This window comes from Malus sylvestris, chromosome 8 (genome assembly GCF_916048215.2).
Source record: "Malus sylvestris chromosome 8, drMalSylv7.2, whole genome shotgun sequence".
Classification (NCBI taxonomy): domain Eukaryota; kingdom Viridiplantae; phylum Streptophyta; class Magnoliopsida; order Rosales; family Rosaceae; genus Malus; species Malus sylvestris.
In genome coordinates, this window is record NC_062267.1 from 2,287,767 (window position 1) to 2,313,171 (window position 25,405).

General features: G+C 38.0%; 4 protein-coding genes and 1 long non-coding RNA gene across 5 annotated transcripts; 1 reads left to right on the top strand and 4 right to left on the bottom strand.

Moving 5' to 3' along the window:
• Positions 1-700: 700 nt before the first annotated feature.
• On the bottom strand, positions 701-3,146 carry LOC126632361 (cytochrome P450 734A1-like). Its single transcript, XM_050302743.1, has 4 exons — positions 2,604-3,146; positions 1,881-2,125; positions 1,446-1,809; positions 701-1,316 (listed from the first exon to the last, which is right to left on the bottom strand). Exons 1-4 carry the CDS (start codon positions 3,093-3,095, stop codon positions 897-899), a joined length of 1,521 nt encoding a protein of 506 aa, XP_050158700.1. The 5' UTR covers positions 3,096-3,146; the 3' UTR covers positions 701-896.
• LOC126632364 (uncharacterized) lies at positions 815-5,064 on the top strand. The gene is made up of 2 exons (XR_007626714.1): positions 815-948; positions 4,928-5,064. It is a non-coding gene; the product is annotated as an uncharacterized LOC126632364 (long non-coding RNA).
• On the bottom strand, positions 4,704-7,254 carry LOC126632362 (cytochrome P450 734A1-like). Its single transcript, XM_050302744.1, has 4 exons — positions 6,703-7,254; positions 5,823-6,067; positions 5,388-5,751; positions 4,704-5,295 (listed from the first exon to the last, which is right to left on the bottom strand). The coding sequence occupies exons 1-4, from the start codon at positions 7,192-7,194 to the stop codon at positions 4,876-4,878; spliced, it is 1,521 nt and encodes a 506-aa protein (XP_050158701.1). The 5' UTR covers positions 7,195-7,254; the 3' UTR covers positions 4,704-4,875.
• A 1,481-nt stretch (positions 7,255-8,735) lies between these two features.
• LOC126632400 (zinc finger protein GAI-ASSOCIATED FACTOR 1-like) lies at positions 8,736-12,821 on the bottom strand. The gene is made up of 4 exons (XM_050302804.1): positions 12,344-12,821; positions 11,845-12,241; positions 11,514-11,728; positions 8,736-9,876 (listed from the first exon to the last, which is right to left on the bottom strand). Exons 1-4 carry the CDS (start codon positions 12,489-12,491, stop codon positions 9,029-9,031), a joined length of 1,608 nt encoding a protein of 535 aa, XP_050158761.1. The 5' UTR covers positions 12,492-12,821; the 3' UTR covers positions 8,736-9,028.
• A 6,800-nt stretch (positions 12,822-19,621) lies between these two features.
• LOC126631913 (uncharacterized) lies at positions 19,622-25,320 on the bottom strand. The gene is made up of 16 exons (XM_050302114.1): positions 25,172-25,320; positions 24,396-24,607; positions 23,858-23,994; positions 23,667-23,777; positions 23,439-23,540; positions 23,157-23,265; positions 22,861-23,061; positions 22,404-22,572; positions 22,148-22,229; positions 21,965-22,058; positions 21,663-21,759; positions 21,378-21,462; positions 21,200-21,272; positions 20,805-20,978; positions 20,583-20,705; positions 19,622-20,280 (listed from the first exon to the last, which is right to left on the bottom strand). Exons 1-16 carry the CDS (start codon positions 25,182-25,184, stop codon positions 20,119-20,121), a joined length of 1,944 nt encoding a protein of 647 aa, XP_050158071.1. The 5' UTR covers positions 25,185-25,320; the 3' UTR covers positions 19,622-20,118.
• Between the last annotated feature and the right edge of the window lie 85 nt (positions 25,321-25,405).

Below are 25,405 nucleotides of genomic sequence, written 5' to 3' on the forward strand. Positions count from 1 at the left end.
ATACCGAACCTTTCGATACGAGAGTTGGTATTATATATTCAATGATCCAAAAATCTCGAACCAAATCAAAAAAACATATATATTTATTTTGGTTGTATGCATGTTAAATGTTGAATTTAAGTAGTTTGATAGTAGATTATATTAGAAACAGAAGTATGAAATTAAGTAATTTGAAACTTTGGAACATTAATTTGACTTGGTATGAATGAATTGGTATCAATGTATGAAATTTCAAATTAATATGAGGTGAAATTTCAATTGATATGAAATTTGGAACAAAATTTTAGGCCAAAAGCCGAAATTTTGGCCCACATTAAAAAAATCTCAAATTTTAACCCAAAAGTCCAAAAGTCCAAAATCTAATCCCGATCCATCCCGAAATACCGAAAGCATTTTTGCGAATTTTGAAAATTGTGAATACCGAAATTTCGGTTTGGGATTAGTCTTCAAATTCCCGTCCCAAAAATTTTAAGTTTGGGATTCAGGATCCCATTTTCGGTTTGAAATCTCATACCGAACCACCTCTACTAAGTAGTGTCACAGAAGATCTCACAAAAATGTGTCAAAACTTGTGTTAAAAAATGATGTCATGAATCTGCCTCCAATAAATTAGATAGATAAAGAATAGTAATTTATTACTCGTTTCTTATATCTTCTATACTTGACTTGCACGGTTTCTTTTTATTTCAAGTAATTAGTGTGGAAGAACAATTCGAACTTAGTGTAAGAGAACGATCAAAGTTACAAGTGAAATTCAACTTATAGTCTTAACGTCATCTAAAATAAGGGGAAATTTCGTAGAAAATACAATCACATATGGTTACAATATGACTTTAGGAATCTGTTTTCTGAAGCTTCATTGTACAACAAGATAAATAAAACCCTAATTAGAATCTTCAATTTGAAATCCTGCTAAAGAGGATTTGAGCGCCATACTGTGGCTGCAAGGTTACGAACAACGTTGGGGCATGCACATATGTTGGAGACACCGTGAAAGAATAGCGCCGGATGACGGTTGCTAACACAAGTTTCGCTTCAACAAGAGCCAAGTTTTGGCCTGCACAGATTCTAGGACCCAGACCAAATGGAAAGTACGAGGCTAAATGGCTTCGAGGCTCGGAAAACCTCAGCGGGTTGAACTCGTTGGCATCTTCTCCCCATATCTCAGTGTCGTGATGGACCGCGGCCAAAGCCAAATAAAGCTGTGTGTCTGCAGGAATGTCCAGGCTCCCAAGCCTAACCTTCTTTGTTGCTTGCCTCATAAGCATAGCCACCGGAGGGTAGAGCCTAAGTGTTTCGTTAACGATCATGCTAACCTGTTCAAAACGGGATGGAAAATAAACATGCATGGGGATGCAGCAAACTAATTGTGCAATTTAAGTACAAAAATTAACTTTCTTCCCAGCATTGATGCATATAAATAGGGAAGATTGTACAGAACTTACAGTCTTGAGGTCATTCAAATTATCTGCAACCGGAAGCTTATTGTCCCCGGACACGCGAATTATTTCTTCCCTAGCTTTGTCTTGCCATTCCACATGCTTTGCCAAGAGCAGAAGTGCCCAGCTCAGAAGATTAGCAGTCGTTTCCTTTCCTGCAAAGTAGAAGGTCTTGCACTCATCTACAACTTCCTCTATCTCTAATTTCTCCTCTTGTCCGTCCTGATTCTTGTAAGGAGACATCAACAGGCTAAGCAGATTTGTCGAATCTTCACTTCTTTTGCAGTTATTCGCGATCAACATCCGTATTGATTCGCGAGTTTCCTTGTCGAGTCTCCACCTTTCTCGGTTATTCTTGGTAGGCAAAAACCTGCATTCAAAGGAATTCAATGAGTTTGGTATCAGTCACATTTCGCCTTTGAAATTTGGAAGGAAAGTCACCTGAATCCCGGAATGTAGATGCTCCTGACTGCCTTGGAGAACAGATGCATTTGTTGTTCTTGTAAGTCGAAAACACGCTTTCCCTCCTCAAAACTGGTTCCGAAAGCTGTCCTTGATATCACGTCCGCTGAGAGGTCATGAAGTTCTTTGTGCACATCGATTTCAAACTCATCTCTCCCTCCTCTTACATTCTCCCACTTGTCCAACATCTTCATGGTACTCCCCACAATATCTGGCACCCAACCCTGCATCACAGAAAGAACCCAACAACAACATCAAATAAATCGTTTCCCAAAGCATTTGATAGAAGAAACTTGAAAGTGCTTTTAAAAGCACTTGCCAAAGTACCTCAAGAATCACTTACAAGCAAAAAATCTTACGCTTAATCTTGCATATTATGATATAAAGGCTAAAGTATCATTAAGTTTCTTATCCTAAATCATTACGTTTAGTACAAAATTCAGTTGTCGCGATTTAACTCATATAGCTACCAATTATTTCGAAACATAAAACATCTAAATCTAATTTACCCTTGCATATCTAATTGTAATATCCACAACTTATACTTAAACTACAAAAGGAGTCAGGTTTGTGTCCATCCGTTTTTCATACATAAAGTTTGCTCATACCGCCAAAGTTCCTTTACTTAAAAAATACTTAAATTGTAAAAGTTAGTAAACTACTATGATTAAGAGATCGTTTGGATGTCCATAGAGTAATTACCTTGACCCGCTCCATTTTAAAGGCCTGGTTTACGATCCTTCTATGAAAAGCCCATTCCTCTCCCTCAAGCCCAATAACTCCCTCTCCAAACAAAGTTTTGGTCAACGGGTTAAACGGTAATCTCCGAAACGACCCACTCGTATTCGTCAACACTTCCTTGATCATGTCGGGGTCGGATACTGCCAGCCTGGCCCTGGACCCGAACCAGTAGAGGAAATTCTTCCCGTACATGCAGGACCACCTGTGGTAAAATGGGGACGCGAGGTGAAGATTGTCGTGGTCAAAAGGGCCCCGCTTTGAGAGAGCTTCCGCGAACAGACGGCGGATCTCGGCGGAGTTCCCGAAGATCGGACGGTAGGCGGGCCCCCGTATGCCTTGCTTCCGGAAGTGATGTTGCGTCCTCAGCGGGACCCATATCGTGGAGTTTACAAATTTGGAGAGGAAGAAAAGTAGAGGAAGGAAAAGAACAGCGAGGAGGAGAAGGAAATGCATAATCTCAGTGTATCATTTTTTTTTTTTTGAAAGAATCTCAGTGTATCATTAGCATAAAGAGAGAGTGGGAGAAGACGAAGACTTATTAGTTTCTAATACATCATGCATGACGTACACCAACGTAATCCTTTTGAACAAATTGTAAAATTAACTTTGAGTTTTAACGATAAGAACAAAATAAAAGGTAAAGTTAATAGTATCACGATTTACTTTTTAGTTTAAAAATGTGATTTTTCATTAAATTGAATAATATCAGGAGTTTTTCGTTAAAATTTTCAAATAAGATTTTTGAAATGCTAATAACAATTTCATTTAATTAAATCATTAACATTTTCGAATTCAGAGTTATGACTATTTTATTATCGGATAGTACTGTTTACACAATCATTTTTTCTTTTTAGCACACTTTTTTAATTTTCGATCGTCAACTCAAATAAACTAAAAAAAATATTAATATAACTTGCCCTTATATGTATAAGAAGTAAAAATAAATCAGTGTATGTACTGCATACTGCATTCATGGCAGTGTTGAATATCACAAAGAAACTTATCCAAAAAATGGGGCAATTAAGTTAGTTACGAGCATCCATTCCCTCATGCGATCCTAAGTTCGACTCACTCTAAACCTCAACTGCCGCTTGAAAAAACAACTTGTTAGTTGGTAATTAAAAAAAAAAAATTGAAAGAGGTCCAATTTTATAGCTCATATTTTGAAATAGGTCGAATTTTTAGTGATTTTTTATTTTTGAAATATGTCCAATTTTTAGTCCAATTGGACCTATATCAAAAGACCCCTAAAAAAATTAGATCAATGCTAAGTAGTAGGGCTAGAAATTTTTTTCCAGAAAACCCAAACCAAATAAAAAAAAAATCGATCCTATACCAAAAATTTTTCAAATTGATAATATTGAACCCAACCGAAAAAACATATATATTTATTTATGTTACATGCATGTTAAATGTTGAATTTAAGTAGTTTGATGGTAGATTATATTAGAAACAGAAGTATGAAATTAAGTAGGTTGAAACTTTGGAACATCAATTTGACTTGATATGAATGAATTGATATTTCAATTGGTATAGAATTTCAAATTAATATGAGATAAAAAACACAAATTTCAATTGATATGAAATTTGGAACAAAATTTTAGGCCAAAAGCCCAAATTTTGGCCCACATTTAAAAAATCTCAAATTTTAACCCAAAAGTCCAAAAGCCAAAATCTAATCCTGATCAATCCCGAAATACTAAAAGTATTTCAGGAATCTTGAAAATTGGGAATACCAAAATTTCGGTTCGGGATTAGTCTTCAAATCCCGTCTCAAAAATTTTCGGTTTGGGATTCAGGATCTCATTTTCGGTTTGAGATCCCATACCGAACCACCTCTGCTAAGTAGTGTCACGGATCGTTAAAATACATTACGATGTAGATCTCACAAAAATGTGTCAAAACTTGTGTAAAAAAATGATGTCATGAATTTGCCTCCAATAGAATTAGATAGATAAAGAATAGTAATTTATTACTCGTTTCTTATATCTTCTATGCTTGACTTGCGCAGTTTCTTTTTATTTCAAGTAATTAGTGCGGAAGGAAAATTCAAACTTAGTGTAAGAGAACGATCAAAGTCACAAGTGAAATTCAACTTACAGTCTTAACGTCACCGAAAATAAGGGGAAATTTCGTAGAAAATACAATCACATATGGTTACAATATGACTTTAGGAATCTGTTTTCTGAAGGTTCATTGTACAAGAAGATAAATAAAACCCTAATTAGAATCTTCAATTTGAAATCCTGCTAAAGAGGATTTGAGCGCCATACTGTGGCTGCAAGGTTACGAACAACGTTGGGGCATGAACATATGTTGGAGACACCGTGAAAGAATAGCGCCGGATGACGGTTGCTAACACAAGTTTCGCTTCAACAAGAGCCAAGTTTTGGCCTGCACAGATTTTAGGACCCAGACCAAATGGAAAGTACGAGGCTAAATGGCTTCGAGGCTCGGAAAACCTCAGCGGGTTGAACTCGTTGGCATCTTCTCCCCATATCTCAGTGTCGTGATGGACCGCAGCCAAAGCCAAATAAAGCTGTGTGTCCGCAGGAATGTCCAGGCTCCCAAGCTTAACCTTCTTTGTTGCTTGCCTCAAAATCACAACCGCCGGAGGGTAGAGCCTAAGTGTTTCGTTAACGATCATGCTAACCTGTTCAAAACGAGATGGAAAATAAACATGCATGGGGATGCAGCAAACTAATTGTGCAATTTAAGTACAAAAATTAACTTTACAGAACTTACAATTTTGAGGTCATTCAAATTATCTGCAACCGGAAGCTTATTGTCCCCGGACACGCGAATTATTTCTTCCCTAGCTTTGTCTTGCCATTCCACATGCTTTGCCAATAGCAGAAGTGCCCAGGTCAGAAGAATAGCAGTCGTTTCCTTTCCTGCAAAGTAGAAGGTCTTGCACTCATCTACAACTTCCTCTATCTCTAATTTCTCCTCTTGTCCATCCTGATTCTTGTAAGGAGACATCAACAGACTAAGCAGATTTGTCGAATCTTCACTTCTTTCGCAGTTATTCGCGATCAACATCCGTATTGATTCGCGAGTTTCCTTGTCGAGTCTCCACCTTTCTCGGTTATTCTTGGTAGGCAAAAACCTGCATTCAAAGGAATTCAATGAGTTTGGTATCAGTCACATTTCGCCTTTGAAATTTGGAAGGAAAGTCACCTGAATCCCGGAATGTAGACGCTCCTGACTGCCTTGGAGAACAGATGCATTTGTTGTTCTTGTAAGTCGAAAACACGCTTTCCCTCCTCAAAACTGGTTCCGAAAGCTGTCTTTGATATCACGTCCGCTGAGAGGTCATGAAGTTCTTTGTGCACATCGATTTCAAACTCATCTCTCCCTCCTCTTACATTCTCCCACTTGTCCAACATCTTCATGGTACTCCCCACAATATCTGGCACCCAACCCTGCATCACAGAAAGAACCCAACAACAACATCAAATAAATCGTTTCCCAAAGCATTTGATAGAAAAAACTTGAAAGTGCTTTTAAAAGCACTTGCCAAAGTACCTCAAGAATCACTTATGAGCAAAAAAGCTTACGCTTAATCTTACATATTATGATATAAAGGCTAAAGTATCATTAACTTTCTTATCCTATATCATTAAGTTTAGTACAAAATTCAGTTGTCCCGATTTAACTCATATAGCTACCAATTATTTCGAAACATAAAACATCTAATTTACCCTAGCATATCTAATTGTTTTAAAAATACTTAAATTGTAAAAGTTAGTAAACCGAACTCGTTTGGATGTATCTTTAAAATGATTGAAAACGCTTTTGGTGAAAATATTTTTGAAACCAATCTTTAGTAAAAATGCAAGTAAATTATGGAAAAGCACTTTAAGTGCTTTTGAAATTAAAAAACATTTTCTCTAAAAATATATTCAATCATTTTAAAAGCACATCAAAACAAAACTACAAAAACGGAACAAAACTACGACAACTAAAAATATGATTGGGCCGAATTTATAATATGCCTAAAATGAAAAGCCCAATTTACGAATCTCCGTTCAATTAAGTGGGTTCATAGAGTAATTACCTTGACCCGGTCCATTTTAAAGGCCTGGTTGACGATCCTTCTACGACAAGCCCATTCCTCTCCCTCAAGCCCAACAATTCCCTCTCCAAACAAAGTTTTGGTCAACGGGTTAAACGGTAATCTCCGAAACGACCCACTCGTATTCGTCAACACTTCCTTGATCATGTCGGGGTCGGATACTGCCAGCCTGGCCCTGGACCCGAACCAGTAGAGGAAATTCTTCCCGTACATGCGGGACCACGTGTGGTAAAATGGGGACGCGCGGTGAAGATTGTCGTGGTCAAAAGGGCCCCGCTTTGAGAGAGCTTCCGCGAACAGACGGCGGATCTCGGCGGAGTTCCCGAAGATCGGACGGTAGGCGGGCCCCCGTATGCCTTGCTTCCGGAAGTGATGTTGCGTCCTCAGTGGGACCCATATCGTGGAGTTTACAAATTTGGAGAGGAAGAAAAGTAGAGGAAGGAAAAGAACAGCGAGGAGGAGAAGGAAATGCATAATCTCAGTGTATCATTTTTTTTTTTTGAAAGAATCTCAGTGTATCATTAGCATAAAGAGAGTGAGAAGACGAAGACTTATTGGTTCCTAATACATCATGCATGACGTACACCAACGTAATCCTTTTGAACAAATTGTGAACTTAATTTTGAGTTTTAACTATAAGAACAAAATAAAAGATAAAGTGAATAGTATCAAGATTGATTTTTTAGTGTAAAAATATGGTTTTTCATTAAATTGAGCAATATATGGAGTTTTTCGTTAAAGTTCCCAAATAAGAATTTTTGAGTCCTAATAACGATTCCATTTAATGAAATTATTAACGTTTTCGAATTCAGAGTTATGACTATTTTATTATCAGATGGTACTGTTTGCACAATCATTTTTTATTTTTAACACATTTTTTTAATTTTCGATCATCAACTTAAATAAGCTGAAAAAAATTAATATAGCTTGCCCTTATGCTTATGAGAAGTAAAAATAAATCGGTGTATGTACTACATACTGCATTCATGGCAGTGTTGAATATCACAAAGAAACTTATCCAAAAAATGGGGCAATTCAGTTAGTTACGAGCATCCGTTCCCGCATGCATGCGATCCTAAGTTCGACTCACTCTAAACCTTTCAACTGCCGGTAACGATTTCACGTGAAAAACCTCTCAGGGCTGCAGCTGCCAACCAGAGATACCACCGGGCAGGCAGGTGCCGTACCACGCCATAAAACCACGGAGCCCACAAGTGGTCGAGTCAGAGCAGCACACAACAAATGCAACCGGCCAGCTCACAAATTAAAGGAATTGGATCCTCTCCGAGATAAACCTTCGGGATCTTTCTGACCTACTAACATGAACCGTTGATTTTGATCCAACGGTTACAAGCAGAAAAATCTCTCTAAAATCATAATAATTGTAATCATTTGATTAAAATTCAACGACTTGTGTTAATAGATCATAAAGATACCGAGGGTTTGCCTCGGAGAGGATCCAGTTCCCAAATTAAATACATCTTCGTCTCGCCACTGACCGATCGATCAACCCGCAATGAACAATACTGTGTCAAATTAAACCCAGGTCCCAGTTTAATCAGCTCCGATTTGACTTGTTTAACCGCCATCAATTTCTCAGTCCATGTGCTCATTCAATCTCGTGCATAATTTTGCTGGTGTCTTCAATAATTTTCTCTGATTTTCTCCAACGCATCAAGTTCGATAAATTGCTGATTGCGATGAGTAATGCTAAAGTACCACATATTTCATACTATTTTTTTTCTTTTGAGGGGATAAATGGTGGTAAATTACGATTATCTATTTTTTTTGAACTCGGAAATGTTATGAGGAATTTTATCTTGTCCGTTGGCACAATCAAGCCAACTCACCAACTAGGAATATTAAATCCAGCCTTCCACAATTTTTTATTTTTTGGAGAGCCACGGTCCATGATCTTACCACTTGACTATATCTTTAGAGAGATGTACAAATTTAATATGGAAAGTATAATAAGAGTAGCATTTTTTAATTGGAATGGTCACACTGCTACGATATTTTAGAATAGGACAAAGTATTGACTTTGTCGATCAATGTGTTATAACATAAGTTGACGTGTTATAATATATGTAAATACGCCGTGAATTAAAAGGACTACATGGAGGTTACACCTCTCTAAGCTAGTAAACTAAACAAGCTCCTGTGCAACTTAATTTAACTTTTCCATCCAAAACGGGGACGTTTCAAAATAGCAAAATCAAGCACGATCTATCGCAAAAACAAGGAAGCTTTTCTCCTCTGCAGTTGTACTACATAATATATGATATAACCAGCACAAAATACAGGAGGCCTAAATGTTGGGCTTTCTATCTTGTGCACCTTCCCACGATTCTCCCTGCGAGCTTCCACCGCCTGCTCCTCCACTTCCATACGGAGCTGCAACGTTGAAGGCACCGCTGCTGCCGCCAAAGGAATTCAGGAAAGCAGAAAATCCCCCAGCGGAAGCGCCACCGCCACCACCACTACCGATGCTCAGCCCAAGAAGGTCACGAGTCATGGGCTGGCCCCCGAACGACGAAGGTGGACCCATCATTAGATCAGTAAATTGGGCAACATTTGCAGTTGAGAGAAGTTCAAGCCCTAACTCGGCTCCCACGTGAGCACCACCACCACTTTCTGGCTTCTTGCTCCACTGCAATGTGGTGCTACTGTCTTGAGACGGGGATGAGGTCGTGGACAACCCGAACCCACGAAGCAGTGAGGCGTTTGATGCTGCAGCACCCATTTCGGCTGCCTTTTGGAGCAATGCCGTGGCGGACATGGCAGCGGGCTGAGCGTAGTCGCGGTGGTCTTGTTGATCGGGTGTTGGAAAGAGTGAGAAGCCACTGCTGGAGAGGTAAAGGGAGGTAGAGAGTGAGAGTGATGTGGGTTCATTAATAGCGGAGGTTGTGGTGGAGCCATCCAGGCGGCCCAATGTGGATACTTGATTGGTGAATGAGGACGGTGACGATGCTTGGGGTGGCTGTGTCATAAACGCTGAAGCGGAGGAAGGTGCGAATACACTGGCGAATACACTACTACCATTGTTGCAATTTCCAGTCGAGGTGGTGGCAGTGGCGGTGGTGCTGATTGCCTTGGTAGTTAAGCATGTCGTGGCTGGCGCCGGAGGGGACAGGCCAATTGGGTTTTCTGGCAATTCTGTAACCACCATAAAACAATCAAGCAATCATGATCATCAAAACTTAAAAAGCAGAATGCAAGAAAGTGGTGCAGTCATGAATAAAGTATGTAGAGAAATGTGTTTGAAAATTCTACCGAAGTCCCTCCTCTTTGGAAACAACTTAAAAAACCTTGAAAGCTTTGTGCTTTATATGCAAAAGCAGAAAGGAGATAAGCAATCATGGCGTCCTTTCCCCCTCAAAACTTTTTCTTCTATTTTTTAGTTTTTTTGTTTTTCAACCCTAATACTCCTCGATCCCTGAGCTCCCATATCAATCGTGCATCCATCCATTTTTCCTGTCGCCGTGGGACAACTCCACTCTCTCTCTCTCCCTCTCTCTCCCCCATGCCTATACTACTGTAAAAGTTGCAACTTTACAAAAGCCTACTCACCCACGCGAGGGCAACATCAAGGTAGAGACAAAAACCCAGCCATAAAAGAATCCGGATCCTCTTTGAGAGGATATGTTCGTTAACGACGTCTGTTTATTATATATCGTGCGGTTAAAAATTATTTTAAATATTTTTATTTAAAATTAAACATAAATAGTATTTGAAATAAACTGACTGCACGATTTACGACAAACGAATATTATTCACGAATCTTCAGAAGTCTCAAATTCAAAGAGGATCTTGTTGGATAAAATAACACACCAACAGCCTTCATTATTATTATTTACGGAGTAATGCTAAGGGGACTCTTAAAACAGTAGGACTCTTTAAGGACTCTTTAAAGACTATGACACTCACAGTTTAACTTCAATTCGTATGCTAACATTGTAAAATATTGTGCAAAAAAACATGAAGTGACAGAAGTTCCACTTTTGAGTCTCTTTAGCATTTCTCTCATATTTTTTTAATACAAACGATAATTTGGGAAACAATCCAACTTAAGTTCTTCGAGAAAATGCTATAAACCAATTGAAATTTCAATTGAATCCCACGGGCAAGCATTTCAAGAAGGAAAGTGAACTCCCTCTAGAATACTAATCAAACCTATGCGTTTCTAACTATGTAATTAGACAGAGACGCATAGACGTACGTCAGGCCAGTTACACATAGTAAGGCCACCCTCGCATTGAGTTTGATTCCTCTCGACAAACTACGGTAGTTTCCTTTTCATGCAAGAGCTATTTGGAAGAGCGAGAATCAAACTCGGGATCTCAGTGCAAGTGTGACCTGTGAACGTATTCAACCAATATAGCTACAAGCCACTGAATGCTAGCGTAGTTCTAAACTTCTAAGTTTATTTGTAAGATGTGCAAAATAATAAAACCTAAGTATTTTGTTGAAAGGACTGCAACAATCATGTTACGTATCCAAGACGCGCTCCCAAGCTTAGCATTTGACGCACGCACGCAAGAGATTTTTTAGTGTGACAGAAACACGAAATTGTACTTATTACTATACAAATGATAGGATATATATGTTAAAAAGTTAATAACTGAAAATATAAATTTTTTACTACTTATATACTTATATAAAAACACGTAGAATCTCACTCTTGTTCCGATTATAATAAAAAAATTCTCCACGTACGCGCTGTGGCATGCTCAAATTATTCATCATATCGTAATGATAAAACCACATTTATTGACCTTATTAAATAGTGTTACCTGAGCTTTGAATAGACAAGGCCGGAGACACCACCGTGTTTGACGGTGTGTGAGGCGGTGGAGGCGGCGACGCCACCACCGTACTCTTCGCACTCGGAGTCGGATTTGAACTCGGGTTCGTACTTCCGTCGGACCCAATCATTAGGGTTTGAGTCTTCGCGCTCTCCTCCGCCAAAGCGTCGCAGAACGCCCTGTGCGTTATGAAGCTATCCCTCCTTCAACCATCCCAAAACAAACGACAACGCATTAATAACCGGCCGTTTCCCGAGAAAATGTAAGAAAATGGAATGGAAAAGGAAAATGTAAGTTTTCTCGGGAAACAAACACACACCTAGAGAATAAAGTCCCGCAATCGCATCTGTACTCTCGGGTGCCACAGGTCTTCATGTGCGCCTTCCAATCGGACTGCACTGCGTATTTCTTGGAGCACCGCTCGCACTTCCACTTCTTCTCGCCGTGCTTTCGACAAAAGTGCTTCTTAATCCCCGTCAGGTCGCCAAGCGCCCGGGTCGGGTTGTGGTGCACGCAGGAGGTCTCGGGGCAGACGTAGACCCGCTTCCGTACTTCTTTGCTCGTCCGCTGCTTCAGCTTCCACGGCAGGTTGTGGCCCCGCCGGTGGAGCTGCAGGTTCTGGTCCCGCTGGAAGCCTTTGCTGCAGATCTCGCACACGAAACGGTTCGTTGCAAGCAGAGTCGTCGGCGACAGCGCGATCACATCCGCTTCGGGATCTGAAAAAAATCGAAAATTAGCAAGAAAATACGTGCTAGCTCAGCTCTAAATAGCAAAAATTAGCAGAATTTAAAGACTAATCGAGAAACGACGTCGTCTACCTGGCATTCCGGGAAGGTTTCGCTTTTTCTTTTGCGGCGGCTCCGAACGAGTCATGGCTTCGCGAGCGGAGGAAGTTAAACTGGCTTCGCCGCCGGAAGCCGTTGAAACCGTCGGTAACGGCGATGAGGAATTATCCAGCTCCCCCATTTTCCAATTTTTAAATCTCTGAGCTCAAAGCCTCTCAAACAAGCTATAAACAAGTTGACTACTTACGGTTTCAGTTCTGATAGATTAAAATAAACAAAAACTCTCTGATTGTTTCCCGGGAAAAGAGAAAATTTTCCGAGAAAAACCGACAAAATTGCTCGAGCTAAATTAATGGACTCCTTGCCCCGGAACGCCGAGTCAACTCAGTCATCGAGGCCTCAGACGGAGAGCCAAAGTCCCATTAGGCGGCGCGGCTCCATAGCTGGATATGGAAGAGAGGGGAGAGAGCGAGAGTGTGTTTGTGAAATACAGGCAGAGAGAGAGAGAGATTTGAACGGAGTGGAAAAATCTTAAATTTATTGAAAAACGGGTTAAAGCGGCGGCATTAACCATGGTTAAATTCGGAAGCTATGGATTTTAACCATGGTTAGGGGATATACCCGAACCCAATGAGTCGAAAGCCGATCCAGTGGCTGCTGGTGTAGATCTGGCCGTCCACGTGTCGCAACAAGCGAGAAGGCGACATTTGTCGGAGGACTAGGCGGTGCTTGTCTTTTAGCACTTCGAAACTATTTTTCTAACCAATAATATACCAAACTTTTTTAAATCAGGACAAAAAAATTTCCTAATACTAATTACGTCAAAAGCCAGTTTTACCCCTGCACAATCCACCGTTTCATAACGGAATGAAGGGGATTTTTGGAATTTGATGTGTTTTTGTAATTTTACAGTAATGCCACTGTGCCGATAAGGACGGGCAAGCGAATGTGGACAAGACAATTTAAAGTTCAAACGTTTTGTCCATGGTCTCAGTGGCTTTCTTGTGATTATCTTGAAAAGCCTGTCTTGTTTGTGTCACTTACGTTGGTGAGGGACAAGAACTTTCATGTCCAAATCTCAACTTAATCAAGTCTTAAAACATGTGATTAAGGGTTTAATCACGTTTTGTTATGTAAACTAAAAAAATTAAAATGCATAACGGTATACAGTTGATTTAGAACACCTAAACATTCATGTCGTCCGTAATCTTCCTTGTTAATTTTGAATACTGTCACATCGACAATTTGATGGAAATGCATATACTTCATTAAATCATATATCTTAATTTTCAAATTGGTAATGAGCTATTAACTGCCATAATGCGTATTTAGTGTAAGTTTTTCCAGTCCAACACAAGAACTTACTTATAACTCGGTATGCCACCGTACATTATAATCGATAATACAATGTCATTTATTTTAACGTTTTCACGCAGCACGACATAACGATTACGAAATGTTAACGTAGCATAATAGAATTTAGGTAAGTCTCCCTGTTTCGTCTATCAAAATCAAACAGTAGGATACTGTACCAACGGAGGTCAAATGTCATCGATGCCCTCGTGAGTCATGGAGGTGCATTTACCCCTTGCGTGCACGTGCTTGAGTCTGCCACTGAAGAGCTTCAATTCCCTGCGTCACAAGTCCATTGCAATCCCATGGACCTCATGGTGTTCCGAGATTAATAGCCGTCGACTGGTCAAATCCAAAGTTCAAGAAGGAGATGCGATGCGTAGTCTAATGTTTGCCTAAAAAGGCAAGTACCCTTTTGTCTCTCCAAAAGTCGGATCTCGACTGAAGAGATTTTCGATGTAATTCAAACACAAATATACTCTCCGATCATTTTTCTTAATTCATCAAGTTTAAGAATTCAGACCGTAGAAATTTAATTTAACGATAAAAATAATTGTTCATTTTAAAAGTTATAATAACTTTAGTCGTTTGATCAAATTTCAACAGTTCAGATCCTTGGATTTGATGGATTAGAAAGAAGTGATCAAAATAAGATCCCTTTCCATCGTTATTGGCCCTGAAAAAACTTCGTTACAGGTAAACTACGTGTGAAAAACTGAGGGAGGAAAGAGAGTCACCCACGCCTAGAAGGCTAGAACAAAACAAATTACATTATAGTATAATCATCAAACAAATAACTCGTTAATTATGAAAAAAACAACATCGCAATGGAGGCAAGCGGTCTAATGGAGCTGATTAGATCCACAACCGAGATGAAGCCATCGCTGGAACCCAAAGAACCTATCCCTCCCGAGGCTAGAGCACTGAACAAGGAAATAGCACAACCTTACCCGATCTTCACAACGGTAAAAAATTTAATGAATGAATCATATGGATTGGATTGATAACCTTACCAATTCGGCGAATGCTTAGATTTTCTCATTTGAATAAAAAATCTCATTCTTTAGAGAGTTTCATTAGCATTCACGACCGAGCCCACAGGTATTTAAGACATTTTAGTATAGTATACTGATATTCAGTTTCAGATACAGTAGACAGGGATGTGCAGGCCGTCGACGGTCCACATCTCTCAAGGCCCACCAGAAGGGAGCCTAGATGCTGAGGTGGACAGTGCGGATGCAATCTGTCAACACTGCATGGTATATCGACAGGTACTTTTTAAAGAAAACTAATGAAAATGGCTTGAAAACTTTGGGTTTTAAGGATAAGGATAAAATAAAGAGTAAAGTGAATAGTACCATGATTGACTTTTTAATGTTAAAATGTGATTTTTTGTTAAAGTGAACAATACCGAAAACTTTTCGTTAAAGTTCCCAATATATGCCATTGTTTAATCCCCAATGGTCATAATTATACTCAAATAATTAGAACCCATTTGAACATTATTTTATTCACAATAAAATAATTACATGATCTAATTATTTAAGCAAGTTGTTGCACCCTCATCTCCAACCTAATCTGTGATTTACCCATGATATATCGACATGTACTTTTTAAAGAAAACTAATGAAAAGAACTTGAAAACTTTATGTTTTAACGATAAGAATAAAATAAAGGGTAAAGTGTATAGTACCATTATTGACTTTTTAGTGTAAAAATGTGATTTTTTGTTAAAGTGAACGGTACCAGAAGTTTTTCGTTAAAGTTCTCAATGTATGCCATTGTTTAATCCAAAATGGTCATAATTATACTCAAATAATTAGAACCCATTTGAACATTATTTTATTCACAATAAAATAATTTCAAGATCTAATTATTTAAGCAAGTTGTTGCACCCTCATCTCCAACCTAATCTGTGATTTACCCATTAATTATTTTTAATTACAAATTTTAAACCCTTATGTTGATATTTTATGAATTTAACCCCACCTAAATATTAAATCCTTATAATTTATGTTCTGCCAATTTAGCAAAAAAACAGTGCAGTCACTGCCCTGGCTAGTTGTAAACTGAATGAGTCAAACGACTTCGTTTCTTTGTTTTGTTTTGTTTTGGGGCATTAATCTATAGAAAAACTAATGAAAATTGTTTGAAAAACTTAGAGTTTTAACGATAAGGACAAAATAAGGGGTAAAGTGAATAGTACCATGATTGGTTTTTTAGTGTAAAAATATGGTTTTCTGTTAAAAAAACAGTACCGAGAGCTTTTCGTTAAAATTCCCTTGATCTATATGTATATTTTATTTGTATTTCGTTTGGTTCTTTTTGCTTGATAGACTTTTGACGTCAAAACAAGCAAAGTTTACATTGGACTTGAATCTTTTAACTTTTCACACGCCTGGTTTAATTTTGATCGTTGATTTCGTTTGATTTTCTCAATTTAATGGCTTAAAAAAGAATATGTGAGAAGCAAAAAAAAATATGAAAATCACATTCCTTAATTTATCGCGTTATATTCATAGAAAAAGTTTAGTAACGTTCCATAAATTACAGGTCTTGTTTCGCTTTGTCTTGCAAACTTTCGATTTAATTATGAATCTCCCATCTTCAATGTGTGTTAATACTGAAGCTTAACATTATCCATTTTGAAATGTCAATGCCTCTTAATTTTTTTGTCGTAAGTCAGTTATTGATTATGTGTGAATGTAATATTTTGTTGACGTATATGCCTTTACAAGTTAGGCATGTGATGCAGAAAACATAAGATTGGTTTGAAAATGATGATTTGTGGGTATTGGTGGTGCTAATTGAAAATTAATGACGGCTGAAAACCAAATTAAAAGTTCGTGAAAATTGAACGAGGTCAAAAGTTTATGATCATCAATTAAAAAAAAAAGAATTGTTATTAGTACTCTAAAATTTTCATTCTACACTACAAACTTTTTATATTTAGAAAAATACGAGTGCATTTTTGCTCACCACCCTATGTATCCTTGTTAGATAAGTTTGAATTTTGAGATTTGTGCTTATCCACTACACGAATCTCGAAATTTAAACTCATCTAACGGTGATAAATAGGGTGGTGAGCAAAAATGCTCCCGAAAAATACACTGTGAGGAGTGTAGAATAAGATTTTTGGAGTGCTAATAACACTTCCCTAAAAAAATCCTATATTAAAATAAGAACATATTCTATTTTCCGTAGTCCAACAAGAAAAAAAAAACAAGTGGGATTGATGAAAGCTTACCAAATAAAGAAAAAGTTTAATCAATGTCATAATTCGAGAATTGAGAGGGATTAGTTTGTGCTAAGATCATAATTAAGTGCCCAATTCGATCAAAATTGGTATGATGATGTTTGAAGATAAACTTACTAATTATCCATGGATGGAATATTGACTTGGCAAGAAAAAAAAAATGCTAAAAGGGGTAACTGTAGGCATGTTCAGGTGAGGTTTCACCCAATCAGAGATTATCAACATGGAATTTCACCGGATGGTCTTCTATTTTGGGAAGGGAAATAGTGGATGAATTTTCCAGCGTTTAGAACACGGAAGTATGCGCTATAACGTCATTATATAAGTAGAGGGATACGTGAAAAACAAAATTCATTCAATTATATAATAATATATGGAGAAAATTGTAGCAATGATCTTTTAAATTTAATCCAATTGGATTATTGGTCAATCAACTAAAAATTCGTGACCATTAGTCGCTTAACACATTAAAACGTGCAGTTATGATCATTTTCATCAATTCCATTAGAACTTCCGTAAAAATGAGTTATGGTGAAAAGATCATTGCTGCAATTGAGTTAAAGTTGAAAGACCATTGCTACTTGGTTTTCCATCCTTGCCCCTTGACTCAATCTCACGTGCATGGTATGTGACTACTTTTGACGGAAGTTCTGACAGAGTTGACAAAAATGACTATAACTACACGTTTTGATGATAACAGATGAATGGTCATAGACTTTTAGTTAATGAATCATTGTTCCAATTAAGTAAAATTAAGAGATCATTACTATCATTTCCTCTAACATACGGCATACCGCCCACTAAAAAATTCTAGAAAGAGCGGTTGGATGAGAATTTTATCACTTTGTTCATTGATCAATTGAGAACACAACGTTGGATGTGACTGAAGACAAAGACTTTTATCAAAAATTGAAATGATTTAGTGGCTCAAAAGCAAAATAAAAGCAAGCAGAAAGTTGAAATTTATACATGTTATCCAGCTTGTTCAAAAAGCATTAACTTTTACTGACAAGTTGCGAGCTCAGAAGAAGACTTAGCATCCCCTCTTATTGTGGCCTGTTTGGATGTGGTTTCAGAATTACCATTGAGTCTTTTTAAGGTTGCTGATTTTGAAAGTAGTTTGGCCGTTTGAGAGTGCTTATCTTGAAAGCATATCGGTTCATAATGCTTGTGATAAAAGTGCTTTTGACATTTTCTGCTATAAACTATTAAGAATTCGTTTAAAAGTGTTTTTAAAATAGCTGAAAACATTTTTTGAATCAATCCTTAATAAAAATATTAATGAATCATGGAGAAACACTTAGTAAAAATGTCAATGAAACTTAAAGAAGCACCGAAAGTGTTTCCTGCATTCAAAAAGCACCTAACTTGTGCATCTTGCATCTCACAAAGATTGGATTTCACTAATTTTCCATTTATTGATTTAATCTTAAAAGCACTTTAAGTGATTCTGAAATTCAAAAGCATTTTCTTCAAAAATTCTTTTAATCATTTTAAAATTACTTTCATACGAAGAAAAAAACTACATTTAGTTGGCATTAAACGCTTTCACTCGCTCCATAACATTTCCAAACACGGCCTAAAAAAGTTGTGGATAACCAAACGTGCTTCTAACATCAGCGATTGTGGGTGACAAAAAAAAAATTGTTACGAGTTAGAAAAGCACTTTGTGAAGTTGCGATGTGAAAAAGAAAACAAATGGAATGCAGAGTCACAAGCACAAGGTAATGATGACTAGTTTGATTATCTTTTTGGTAGCTTTTCTGATTCCAATATGCTGCGCAAAAGGGCCGTCTTGAATCTCATTTTTTTATTTATTTATGCGACCCCACTCCCTCCCTTTCTCATTTTTTCCCTTTTGTTATGAGTGGAAATGGATTCTCTCCGGATTCATTTTGTAGGGATCTTAAGAATGCTTACATATGAGCTGTTCATCGTATATTATGCAGTTAATTTTTTTTTAGATATTATTTGTGTTTAATTTTAAATAAAAAAATAAAATACTTTCTGACTATATGATATACGAAAAATTGCTACAATGTGGAGATCAAAGTGAATCCGAATAAGAACCAATTCCGTTATGAGTGGCTCTGCGGGGCCCAGTACTGCTTTGTGGATGCATAAGAGTCAATGGCAGAGTAATTTTGGAGGAAAAATGGCTATGGGGAAAAAGATTTGAATCGTTTTCCGGTTTTCTGTGTTGTGCTAAATGCAGTGAACCCACGAGACGAGATCAATGCTGTTCGGCACAAAGTAGGCCACTCTTGTGTCTGTCGCTGGTTTGTTGACGAAGTAGAATGCATCGGGATGATTTTATAGCATTATTTCAAATCAATAATGTCTTTCTATAAAGTTATCTATCCTCGATTTTATGGAAAAAATAAGATGCGTCAGGATGATCCTATTGCAGTATCTCAAGTTAATTATGCCCTTTCATAGAGATGTCCCTTGCCGGTTTTATTAGTGCAATAAGATTAGTGTTTAAAATATCGATATAGTTAAAAATATTTATATGCAAATTTATAAAAAAATCGATGAATATACCGATGTTTGATATCGGTTACCTTCGAAAAAAATTATGAAAATTTGCAATGGGATGAATATATAAATTCATTCAAATATAGTCAAGATTAGAGAAAAATTTCTCAAAATAATTTCAAAAAGTTTGAAATCTGCAAAGCTTTCTTGCAAAACTTACGCAGTGAATCAGAAGAATATCATCGATATTCATTAATTTTTTTTATCGATCCTTAATTTTTCGGATATTTCGACAAAAATATCGACAATTTTGTGGATATTTTATACACTGAATAGGATGCATTGGGACGATCCTGTTGCAGTATCTCAAGGGAATCATGCCCTTATACAAGGAGAAGTTATGACATTACATGATTGCTTTCGGTTACCGCCGCAATGGCGTCTCAATGTATGCAGGTTTCTCTCGGTAAAGTAGCCAGAGGATGTTTCCTATCTATGTACCGTAAAACTTCTCCAGATAGTGTTTCTCATATATGCAGTACCTTTTAGTAATCGGCCTCCGATAAGGAAAAGATAGTAGAAAGCATCTGTACATTACGCGAAAAGATTATGAAAATATGGAAGGTGCAATACCAGCGGAAAACAAAAGCATCTGTCATGATCTGCTGGATTCAATCTCGCTGCTAACAACGTTCGTTTGCAAGTCTGGAACTGTCTTTCCTCACGAGCGACACGCATTGTAGATCTCACCCCGCATTGAATCAATGGGCGTGTGATCGTGCGTGTAACGCTCAGGACCGAGGTACAAACCCGTCTTTTCAAGGAGAGCCAGTCCTTCATCTCGACCGTATCTTGAAGAGTAGAGTCTGAGGTACTCAATGTCCTGATAAAACACCCACAGAAATGTCTAATCAACATGAAGAAAGTTTAAAATTCTAAACTTTTGGAGCAAGGAAAGATTCAGGAATTATAGTAGCATTCTCGTTGAGTAACTTGAGGGTCAAGGGCATGAATTTTCGTTGAGTCAAAATTTAAACTCGGTTATTCAGATAATTGATAAGGAACCATACTGTGAAATGCGTCGAGGATTGCTCTACATGATAGTTTCGTATGTGTTAAAGACAATGAAGAATAAATGAAAACAGATTGGGATGAACTTACTATAACATTTTAAGTTTCACTTACCTGCAAGCCACTGAGAATGCGCTCGAGTCTGACCGAAGCAACTGGTTGACTTGATGATGAGAACACCTGGCCAGGGTAGAACAAAACTCCATCTCCGGGGGGAAGGCCACGCCTGAATCTTATCTGCTCATGGGCACGTTATTTATTTCAGTAAACTGTGAAGATGTAGCTTTTTATAATTGCTAATCAACCTCATAAATCATCAAGATGCCAGGAAAGTACCTCTGCGCTTGGAACATTTGCCTTCTCATAGCAATTGGCACCCCAATATAGGAAACCCGTTCCACCTTCTTTCCATACACGCCACATTACAGCACGGTGTTGTGTACCTCGCATCCCAAGGTGCCAATTGGGATGGGGGTCAGACGGTCCCAAGCACACATAAGTCCACCATTCCTACAACATTGACGAGTTTACATCCTTCAGCAAGTAACAAACAAGATGCATGGACTATAAATAGGTAACCATACATAATTACCAGAAACTGTTTAATCCATAAAACAAAAAACCACAAACTATTCCTTAAATTCAACCAAACTCAACAAGAACGGAGCACAGAATTTAAGAAAGTTCCCAAGAAGATTAGATAAAGTCGAGCAAAAATTCTGTTACATCACCTCGCCATTTTCTGTTTGTATTTCGGAAACAATATCTTTGACCAAATCCTCTCGATTCCCAAGCACCCATTCACTGCCAAATTCAAACCAAATTACATTGTTCTCAGCCATTGACATTGACAAAAAACTAGCAACTAAAGTCAAATAATAGAGATACAAAACGAATGAATATCAATACCTTGTACAATAAATTTGAGTATGTGGGCGCAGGAATTTTGGAACTTTCACAAAACCGTCAAACGCAGTAGGTGCATTGCTAGGCCCTACAAGGCGGAAAAGAGCAATATAACAACATAACTTCCCAGGCAGAAGGAGCCAAAGTATGGATGAACTATATACCAATGTCTTTACTGAAGTACTCATTCAGCAGAACCAAAATAGACAATCAAACTCATACTACAGCCTACGAAACTCTATGCAATACTTAAAATCATCTAGTTAGAACAAGCAGATGAGTTCATACCACAGTAGTAAGTAGTTAAAACACGAGCATCGGGCGCATACACATGGATCTCACTGGCTATGCTGCGGAGGGACTCATATTGCTCCAGATTCAGTGGCTGGCATATATTATTAAAGCATGCACATTAACTTACTATAAATTAGTAATGCATTTTGCAAAAGTAAAAAAGACAATGCATAAGTTGTCTCTAATGCAACAACCTTTCATAAATCTTTCTAAATTGAAAACTTAAGGGAAACATGGGATCAGCAACACAATCCAAAAAACCTCACTTTCCTAACATTTTTCGATAGTGTTCATACCTCATCCCACAAATAAAAGTATGCTTTCTTCCAGTGAGACTTTGTCCTCAATATATCAATTTGTTTCTGCATGTAATCCTTTGCTGCATCACCACTGTGGCACATCAGCAAATGGGTAGAACCCCATCAGTTTTCATCACATATATACCTGATAGAAGTGAACTTGAATGACTAGCTGTATACCCAGAGACAGATCGACTATATGGCAAAGCATAGGCTGCCAACCGTGGATCCGAAAAGTATTCATCTGATTTTGGATGATCAGCTGCAATAGAGAGAGATAAAGGTCACAATGATACGTGAAATTCACAAAAGCAAATAATTCATCTTTTTGAGAAGGCATTTATTGAAGATAACGAAATGAGAAAGTTTAAGAAATCAGAGATAGCCGCATAAGTAATTGATAATAGCAGAGTAACTTAGGCTTGCTCGTAAGTACCTGGCCAAGGGCAGGTATACGTCAAGACACGCATACTATCACCCCATCTGCAAAAGTATGGACTGATTTTGTATTGAAGAAGCCACTTAAAATGCTGATCCAGTGCCTCATACCACTCATCAGTCCCATGTTCAACACCAAAACGATCTTCAATTACAGTATCAGATATCTAAAATATGGTTTAAGGATGCAACGACATTGTAGGATCACGAAATATATGTGGTCGAACATACAACAGAACATAATTTATGAAAGACTTTTGGTCTTTGTCATAAGAACAGCACATCTGCATCTTCACACATGGGCATTATTTGCAGTAAGGAATTCATGATTCCCCTTTCAATTTTACAATTACTAAGAACTTTTTATGCTTCTCAGTTACTTGAATTAATATGTCAGAAGTTAAATAAATTTTTCAAATTATACCAAATACTATTTTTATTAAAACACAGGATACGCCAAAAACAGCAGGAAGTGATGGGGTTGCAGGAAGAATGAAGTCCCAAACTGTCATATTAATCTTCACACGTACTGAAAGGATCGAAACAGCATCTTCCTCCATCATATCAACTGGCCCATTTAATGTACAGAATTCAGAAAATAATGGCGACAGAAGAACTCTTCTCAAAGATGTTGCAGCAGATTTCACCCTTTCTACCTAAAAAAGCACATGCTCAAATGAACAGCTAATAACACACAACAAGATTAAACAGAATAATACACTTGTGTACAATGTTCAATTTGTAAACCAACCACTTCATCCACCGGTTTCCCATCAATGGGCTCCACCATTTGAAGACAACTTTGAAGATCCCTATAAAGTTGATGCTTCTCGCCTTTGCCCAAGCAATGCGCTGGAGCCCTATACCAAGTCAGAATCAGTAAATGTAGAGATCTCCTTGTTCATATTCCAATGTTTATGGAACAGGAATTCTGATATTGCTGAATCAATAGAGAGCTAAAATTGTACAACTTATTGACTAAAAATGAAAGCACATCACTCAAAACAACTGAAACAAATGTGAACTGACTCACTCTGGATCTGCCTTTGTAGCAGTAATGATGATCTCTCCCTCATACTGTCCTGGGGGTTGCGCACTAGGAACATCAATGGAAATCCAAACTGCAGTTGTCTCTCTGGAGGCACCGGCACGGGGAGGACACGGAAGGATAAAGAAGATTGTGTCAGTCTCTTGCAATAAACTCTTACGGAATTCTTTCACACCAAATATAAGACTATCTTGTTACTAATGCGATCAGTACCCTGGTAATAAGTTTATTTGACTAATTGGAAGATCAAGAGGTGCAAGAGCATCTGGGACACCCAATATGGGAACCACACGCCGCATGTTAATTGATTGTCCAACAACCAACCTGCCCACAGTCAGAAAGTAAGGAATTGGAAGAGTAATTGTAAACCTACAGCAAGAAAGATATGACTTCAAAGAACTAACCGATCACCAGATGTGGAGCACAAGTCACTACACTGGACCTGCACAACCCCTGCATTTCCAGGATCACCCCAAGAAACTTTTGGACGCAGTGCAATTTGAATACTCTCTCTTTCATTTCTACCAGCCAGAAGATTAACCTTCAAGTAAACCCAACTTAGAATCCAGAAGACTACCGCACCTCAAAAGCAGAAGATTGGATGCTTTATCCTATTCTATTAAGTAAAAAGGTCACGAATTGCTGTTTTTCACAATTTATGATAGCTCCTACATATTATAATAGAAATTGTATGGAACAAACAAATAGCAATAGCCTCCCAACAGCACGGTAAAAATCTACTGATATGCAGATTATTAAAAAATAAAAATAGAATTTGCATAACTCATCTCAGACATGGTAAGGATTGAAAACCAAATTATATTAGGTGTGGCAAGACACCACTTAAGCTGCTTGCCTTCCAATTTCAATAAATGTCGTGGAATTCATAGTTTTCAGAAGCTAGTAAACAAGACACCATTTAAATCATGGAACTTTACGTACCGACTCCAAATTCCTTGGTGTTTCTTGTGGTCCAACATTTGCTGTGCTTGGCATGCACCACACATGCACTAAATCAGCAGTCGGAACCTCTGTCGGGTCGATGGATCCCTTGAGTGGACTTGCACCTTGTAAGCCACCCTCAGTCCATCCATATGCCGTCCCTCCTCCAGCAACACCTTCAACTGGTGGCACAACGACGTCCTGAGGATTCCCTGGTAGTTATCGAAAAGAATAAACAACTCAGCTCACATCAATCTCTACATTCAAAATTATTTACTAAATTTTGAGGCAAATCAAACTAAAAGGCATTTCAATCGGTAAACGATGGAAACGCTTCGCAACAATTACAAAATCGCATAACATATCCTAAATCCAATCAGAAAAGCCAATTCATAAACTCCACATCAGAAAATTCGAAGTTCCGGTAAGCTTTTCCAGTAAATAACCTTAGTCGATCATCTAAGCTAAATTACAAACAGTTAAGCAATCACAAACAAAATGTTCAGTTTCGCGGAGATTGCAGTGAAACAAAGCATTTATTGACAACAGGCATTTGCATATTGGACTATAACCGCTAAGATTTCAAGTTTGATTTCCCATATTTTCCCACTTACTCCTCCATTTTTTCTCAGGAACCAAACAGTGCATACAGGAATAAAAAAAAGGAGCAAATTTTCGACAAAAATGGTAGAAATTGAACACCGCCGACTCAAAACAAAGATTAAACAAGCGCCTGAAAAACGAAGAGAGAAAGGTGAACAGTCGCCGGGACTAACCTGAATCATCCATTTCCGGCAATTACAATTTGCCGAAGATCGGCGGTTTTAGCTTTTCAGGCAAAGAAAGTGAGGAGTCGCCTGAGGCCTGAGAGAAAGAAACGATCCCGCTGCAAATCGACGTAAGTACCTGCCGGTCTTTATTTTCTTACTTTCTTTCATTTAGTTTAAAGAGAGTGACAAAATTACCCTTCCATCCGCGACGTGTCCTTCCCTGATTAGCTGAACATCACA